The sequence below is a fragment of the Apostichopus japonicus genome, chromosome 19 (genome assembly GCF_037975245.1).
Source record: "Apostichopus japonicus isolate 1M-3 chromosome 19, ASM3797524v1, whole genome shotgun sequence".
Classification (NCBI taxonomy): domain Eukaryota; kingdom Metazoa; phylum Echinodermata; class Holothuroidea; order Aspidochirotida; family Stichopodidae; genus Apostichopus; species Apostichopus japonicus.
Genome location: NC_092579.1, coordinates 673,981 through 681,452, shown reverse-complemented (window position 1 = coordinate 681,452; position 7,472 = coordinate 673,981). Strand labels below are relative to the sequence as shown.

General features: G+C 36.5%; 1 protein-coding gene across 2 annotated transcripts; it reads right to left on the bottom strand.

The window, feature by feature from the left end:
- Nucleotides 1-1,971: 1,971 nt before the first annotated feature.
- LOC139959720 (uncharacterized) lies at nt 1,972-7,195 on the bottom strand. Of its 2 annotated transcripts, none has more exons than XM_071957537.1 (4): nt 6,863-7,195; nt 5,611-5,775; nt 4,240-4,358; nt 1,972-3,728 (listed from the first exon to the last, which is right to left on the bottom strand). In XM_071957537.1, the coding sequence occupies exons 2-4, from the start codon at nt 5,752-5,754 to the stop codon at nt 3,644-3,646; spliced, it is 348 nt and encodes a 115-aa protein (XP_071813638.1). In that variant the 5' UTR covers nt 5,755-5,775; nt 6,863-7,195; the 3' UTR covers nt 1,972-3,643. The 2 variants fall into 2 exon arrangements, with proteins under 2 accessions (XP_071813638.1, XP_071813637.1); XM_071957536.1 differs by having other exon boundaries at nt 6,901-7,195.
- Nucleotides 7,196-7,472: the final 277 nt, after the last annotated feature.

Below are 7,472 nucleotides of genomic sequence, written 5' to 3'. Positions count from 1 at the left end.
ACTTCGCAAGTCAAAAAACCCCTTTTTCATTTCCAAATGAGAAAAAACATCTCATTTGGAGCACCAAATTGCATCTAAGGCCAGGTGAAAATACAAAATTAAGTTTACAAAATGGAGTGGGTGTTGAAGTGTGCTATATTGCACCAAATTGCATCTGAGGCAACCTGGAAATGCAAAAAAATCCAAAGGGGAGGGGGACACCCCCTCCCCTTAGACCCCTCCCCCAGGCTGGCCATCAGTCTTCAGCCCCCCCACTCAAAAGTAACTTCCTACGCCACTGGAATGAAATTTAAAAAAATTCTAATGCCAACTTAAGAATTGCATAGGGGTGAAGTGATATCGGTCAATGAACTGCAAATGGGTTCACTTGTCCTTAAAACGTAAATGCATCGATCAGGTGATAATCAATAGATCAATCAATCAGACAATTAATAACAAAGACGGCACACGCATAAGTCTGAATTCATCTGAAAACAACACACTGGGCATGTCTAAAAGCATGAAATTATACGACTACGCTTCATACTGCAAGAAATACGTTTTGAACAAGCTGTTGAATCAAGAGCGTTTCGTGGAAAACAGAATTTCACACATACGTTGATACGTTAGAGTTCCAAAGGTTTTAACTAACACCCTATAACATGTATTGCAGGTTGCGTGATCCCTTCTAAAATTCATATAGTTATGACATGTAATATGTAACATTATTCAAGCAACATATCGTACATTGGGAAGGAATCAATAACACATGGTTTATAAGCGTTTTTGATATGCAAATTTCAGGCCTACACCACAGCATGGATGCAGCTTCGAGTAAACGTAAAAATTTAATTTGATCTTTATTTCTTTTTCCTGCTCTTTTTATTCTTCTGCTTCTTCTTTTATCTGCCAAAATCTTATTCTTTAAACTTTGAACTTCAAGGAGCTAGTAAGAATTAATGTAAAGTCAATGTAAAAATCAAACAACGCGTTTCATGTTTGTAAAGAGTGTAAACGACTAAGTATGCGCTATACCTCACAACGATATAACAAACATAATGAATCTGTGGTTCTTGCCAAATTATCACCTGGAATATCTCTCTTGAGAGATTCAATTCTTAAACGTTTGACGTTATTTAAGCTAACCGTGAACAAACTGATCTTGAACATTGAAAATCAACATTTGATGTAATATTTTTCTTTCATTATGCATATATCGAAAAAAAAAAACACCCACTCCTATGAAGGAATAAGTGGCTAAAGAAAGAGCGACTCTCCTTTTTTATTGTTTCATTTTGTTTTTATTATAATTATTATTATGTTTTTTGGTTCGCCAGCTGACACATTTGAAAACCATTGAAGCTATTATTAAATTGGCAATATTCCTCTACTGTTACAGCAATTAAACATGTTTTTTCTATCGTTAAGTTGACACGCTCATATGGACAGTTGTTATTTCGTACATATTACTGCTTGTTTAGCTATACGTTTCCCCAACATTCAAACCATATTTGGAATTATTGTGTAAGAGTTACTGTAATATAGTTTAGACATCTCCGTAACAAACCTAATCACTCTAATTTCATCATCGCCAGTGTATTATTGTTCTCATGAAATTTCATTACGTCTGTTATTTGTTGTAACTTAAGTAATAACAGAAAACAAGTGATGGAAATGTGTTCTATAAAACGAGCACAAGCACCGGGATATATTCAATCATATGGGTTCTTCTCATTATGTTTGCTAATGAAAATACCTAGCATAAGTTGCCTCAAAATGAATATCATATGATCTCATTAAAATTCCTGCTGACTTCATAATGAAAACCCTGATAGGGATTTGTAGCTTGCAATAAGTTGTTTGTTTGAGCAGCATCAGATATTATATATTCATTAGTTTGTCTTTATTCAGTTGGATGAGGGAGTTAATGGAACAAAATAACCCGACTACAGACGCGGCGGGCGATATAAGCATAAATACACTCTAAAAAACAAAGTGCTGAAAACAGCACATAGAGTGCTATTTTACAGCACTTACCAAGAGCCCTATGAGGGATTGCACCCTTAGTGCTATAAACAGCGCTCTCAAAGGTGCTAACCATACAAGCACCTGAAAAGTGCTACAACAGTCCCGCACTTTAAGTGCTACCACCAGCACTGGAAAGAGCAAATATAGCACCTGTAAGTGCAAGTCCTAATTAATCTGTATCACTTGCAAAATATGGAATGCAAAGGGTAGGTCAAAACACAGCATCTCCTGACTGAAATAAAAGGGAACACATTTTATTCTTTTCTTTCTTCCTTTTATTGCTTCCTGTACTTGAGAAATAAAAATTCATAAGTTACACTTATACCAAATAGTGTAGACGGATTAGCTTAAGTATCTCAGCAAACCCTTTGGTTACTATAAATTTAAGGCTGTTGACCAGAAGTGCTAGAGTATATCCATGCATAGTGTTCTAGCCTAACTTTATGTTTACATTTAGCCATGGACGTTACAATTTTCAAACATGATATTAATTTTCTGTATTAGTACTGAGTGATATTTACAGGAGATGGGACTATGCACCCCCAAAATTCAGTAAAATCCAGATTCCAACTGGAAAAGATCTCAGATTGGACGAATTAAATTTAAAAAAAAAAAAATTTTTGACCACCCAATGAGGCTTTGTTCCCATGGTCCCTTATTTTGGACAACACCTTCAAACCTATTCACTCCACTCTTTGAATTAAGTCAAATGAAAATAACACCAACTTGATCCAAAATTAAACTGAAACATAACACTGAATAACATCTAACAGTCTGAATGAATGTTTTAAAACATGATAAAATTAACAGTGACAACACCCAATCAAGAATAAGTTAGGTAAACCTACGCTCCCGAAGGGCGAGCAAGTACCTGACATATTGTGAGTCATTAATTAGTAATGAGTAATTTGTGTGAGTGGCTGTGGCTGAGATCTGGTGCAAGCAGTATCCCTCCCAATTTTATAAGCCCAAACTTAAATCATCAACTGTACAACCTGAATAACTGGTCAAAACCTGAATTTATCCATCATAACCAGGTTCATCTGGAGATGATTTTAGAGATATATGTGGGTCTAAGTTGTGTAGTGTTCAGTTTTGTATTTGTTAACCATGTGTTGTAGGCCTTATATTTCTGTTAATGTCAAAAATCCAACTACACTTTATATAATAGGTATATACTGAGCTCTAAAGGATTACTAGAATTGAAACACTGATCCCAAAGTAAAAACATACGGCATGTTTTTCTACTACAAAATGGCCAATGCAACTTAAGAAACGTTAAGAGAAATCTTGAAAGAGATTAATGCTAGTAATTAAAACGAATAAATTTTAAGACATGCTTGCAACAGACTTTCCTTAATGCTTTTTAACTAAACTGTGAACAGTCTCTACTCCACATTTTGCAAGCAATCCTTATCTCCTTAACATGATTACTTATCTTTTGACCTGTTAGGGGTATGCCATACAACACAGTTTGGATAAAGGTGTAGAAATCTGTGAGCTGCACCGCATATGCTACATTAAAAACATAATGAACTTTCATTAAATTATCTGTAGCTGCTACAATTCCACATGCTTGCCTGGAAACAGGTAGGGCAACTCCATCCAGAACTACAAAAAAACTGCTGCAAGTCAGTCACATTGCTTCCAATGGCCAAGAGGTGTGGCTATTTACTGCTGAGTTGGCTTTTCCTTGCATATTCTTCCACATTTGTTCCGATCTAAGAAGAAAATAAATTAAGCAAGCATTAATTTCCAAAATAGTGCCAATTTCTCTAGTAATCTCTGAAAACTTCAACTAGTCCGGGTGAAAATTAGTTCACATTCTGCTTGCATCACTAACCGTACTATTATGTATCTTGCCTGAACTGCTGCCTGGCTAGTGCCATATTTTAACCAAATATAAAATCCATGTTAATATCTAACCAGCTAAAAAGATATGCAGATATTACTTGATATATAATTAAGGATTATCTGGCTCAGGTACAGAATAGTCTACATTGACCCACATCTGTATCAGATAGTTTTATGTGGTTGACTCTTATCTCCTGAAGGAAAGACACATTTAATAAAAGCACCTACCTGGACCGCCCAGCCCAGATTGAGCCAAGGGGCTGAGGTCTAGAGGACAGAATGTCAGCACCAATATCCCCTAGGCTCAAATGGTTAAAGATTGATCACTCTGCATGAATTTTGGCAGATCTTTCCCACTCAACACACAAAACAACTTACTGGTTGCCAGGCGATGAAGTAACCGACATTGTCATCTCGACTGCATTTTCCACTTTTCCTTGTGTTGAAAGACGGCAATAGGTGAACCAATGCAAAGAGACCGTACATGGATGCATGTTCTAAAGAAGAAAATGAAAAGTTTCTTAATAATGAAAAACATAAAAACAGATTACATATCTCAACAAAACAGATGTATATGTCAACAAAATAGTGTGACGTGTAAGTTAGTAATTGTTTGTTCCTACTACTTGCTCTAGAAATTGCAATATACAAATTACACATAGGCACTGCATGCCAAAAAAAAAAAAAAAAAACATTAATCTGATATACTTTTATGTCCACTGAACCCAATTACATAGGCCTATGTCAATTTCACAGTCATAGGTCTTTTCAAAGTCACTAAAATAAATATGGTGGAAGACTGAAGGATTTCTGGGATGCTTCTATAATTGAAATTGGTTAGGCCAGGAAATTAATACTTTTGCTTATTGAATACACTGTTGGATGGAGGAAACTAAGGCATCAAGTGGTACAGTAACTCGTATAAATGAATGAACCAAGCAAGTGGCTATACAGGTACAACCCTACACCACCAGACCTACAACATTGGTTCTAGAATGTTTCTAGAATAATAACACACCCCTCCACCCACAGCGCTTTAACAGTACGTGGCTCAAGAAAATTTCCTTCAGTTTACCCTTACTCCACAGCTGGAAAGAAAGCAAAAGTGAACAGGATTGCCAGCTTAGTCAATTTTAGTGCATGGGCCTAAGAACTGGCTACTGGCTAAATTTTAGTTATAACCTTTGATCTGAAATCTGGATACAAGTTTTAATCCACTGATTTCAACAATTTGCGAGCAATCTGATAATGATCTGGCTATTTTTGATTCACACGCTGCAGCCTGAATTGACACTTAAATGATCTTTGACCTCAATTTTTGGATACATTCGTGATGGGTCCCCTCCCATGGATCAGTTTAGCCAAGTTAGCTTCAGTACTTGAAAATTCACATAAGACTGCAGGAGATAATACCACTTAATGAACTATCGTTAAACAGGTAGATGCCCACCAACCACATAAGCTCCCACCAGCTTCTATAGTGTCTGAACTTAAGTCTTCTTCAAAATCTAGATTGGAATGTAATTCAGTTTCGGTTTAATCACTTTCATTCATTTCTTCCATGTATGTCTAAAGAAAGTTGGGTACCAGACAAACTGTTAACAGCATTGCCCCTTTTCTGTACATGATTTTACCTATAGCAGTCTTTTAAAGAGCTAACATACCAAATATTCACTACAGAAAACTTGACTGAACTTGCATAATGAGAGTCACATGACTACAAAATGTTAGCACTTTTTTGAAACATACCCTCAGACTTTTCTGTTTCTTCAAATTCAAACTGAAGGTCCCGCAGAGCTGAGTTGGTGAGTACATGCTATGTACTTCCAAATGAAGCGGGAATGTTCCCCCCCATTTCATCAAAAAGTTATTGGCGACCTGATCTCCATACATCTGCTCAAAGTCTTGCAAAATCTACAAGTACAAGAATGGAACAAGAAAACATGCAATGAATCTCAAAACATGTCAGGTTTCTTTCATTTTTCTGCAAAAGCTCGAGTCTATAAACAGTTTCGATAAAAAAAAAGCATGTTTAAAGTTTCACCGAAATTTGTTTCAAATTAATTGGAAAATTTAGCCTACCTATAATCTTTCACTTTTCATGAGAGAACATCTTAAATGAAGCACATTTACATTGGGAGTCATCATTTCAAAAGAAAAACATACTTATAGTAGGCCTTCCTTGATAGGTGCAAACAAGGCAAACATTAGGGTACACAACATTAAGCGATGCATGAAAAATGGGAAACACTATGAAGGTCAAATAAGAATAGGATGTATACAATTACTCTGATCATTATTTTATGTTTACATTTACTTTAATTTTTCTTTAAACCTGAATAATGTATGACTGTGAAGTATGGTTTGTACTTGTACTTTTTAGGCTACTTCATTTTTTAGTCGGCAATCACACACAGACCTTACACTGCAAAATAACATTAACAACACCAACGTTAGGCCTGTTGCCACAATAATGTTAGGCCTAGGCTAGGCTACCACAAATTCAAAGCGTAATATGGAGTGGCAGGTCTTCCACAACGTTCTCTTGTGGTCGTCTAGCGGCCATTGGCTCATATTCTTTAGGCATTGGCATATAAACCAATACTTATTGCATTGGGCCTGCCTCTCTTATACGTTAAGACTCTGTGATGGCCACTTGTGCAAACACAGTAGACTGTAGTACCAGTAGCACACCTCAATCGAATCACCATTGGCGGCCATAAAGTTAGGCCTTATAAATGTTACAATAAGGAGGTAGGCTAGGCCTATAAACGCCCAATCATAAACTTGGCATAGCCTAATGTTATATCAGAGCGCATTTGGCATTTACATACGTGAATAGACCTATGAAATATGTGGTAGGCTACCATCACTAAGACGTCGACAGAGGAATTATTTCAAGGGAATTCCCGACGTCATCAGCGAAGCTAGGTTATTGAAAACATGAATGATCACTCAAATTTCATAAAAGGTCGCCATATCAGCTTTCAAATATCCTTACTCTGGTGAATATTCACAGATTTCAATTCAGAAACTTACGTCTGCCGGTGGAACGTTCGTCAGTTGTCACGTCTAGCGATGCGATATGCAACTATTTGGTTATAACCAATAGCGTTGTTGCATGTTACTGACGTCACCGCCTTCAGCCAATCAAAAGTTAATACGAAACTTTCAGCACTTAATAAGTGCAGTGCATCACAACTACGGCGATAGCACTTTGGTATGGTGCAAGTTATTTAACACTTGAAGGTTGAGATACTAGCTCTTAAAGTGCTAATTGATGACTAGCACCGTGTTGGAGCTACTAAATTAGCACTTCAGTTTTTAGAGTGTAGTTACACACTATATGTAAAATCAAGAACGTTAAACAGATTCTCAAATACATTGTTGCAAGTATGGAAAGAAATAGCTAAATTGTATGTGTATCATTGGCTTTGTGTGTGGAAGTGGGTACAAGCTTTATGTGTTAGCTTGTGTCAGTGTTTGGGTGCGTGTGTGTGTGGGTGTGTAGTGAGGGTGCATAATGTTGTATAAATCGTATAGACCTATATATGTAAACAGCACAGGGAGTTTTTCCTCGCATGTCAATTTTTAGCCCTTACTTCCTTGAA

What these genes read in the sequence shown, in the direction of transcription:
- LOC139959720 (XM_071957537.1), bottom strand. Translation starts at nt 5,754, where the DNA reads ATGTATGGAGATCAGGTCGCCAATAACTTTTTGATGAAATGGGGGGGA. An exon ending in AGAAACAGAAAAGTCTGAGG is followed by an intron (nt 4,359 to 5,610) that starts GTATGTTTCAAA and finishes TTTCTTCTTTAG; the next exon opens with AACATGCATCCATGTACGGT. An exon ending in ACTTCATCGCCTGGCAACCA is followed by an intron (nt 3,729 to 4,239) that starts GTAAGTTGTTTT and finishes TTTTCTTCTTAG; the next exon opens with ATCGGAACAAATGTGGAAGA.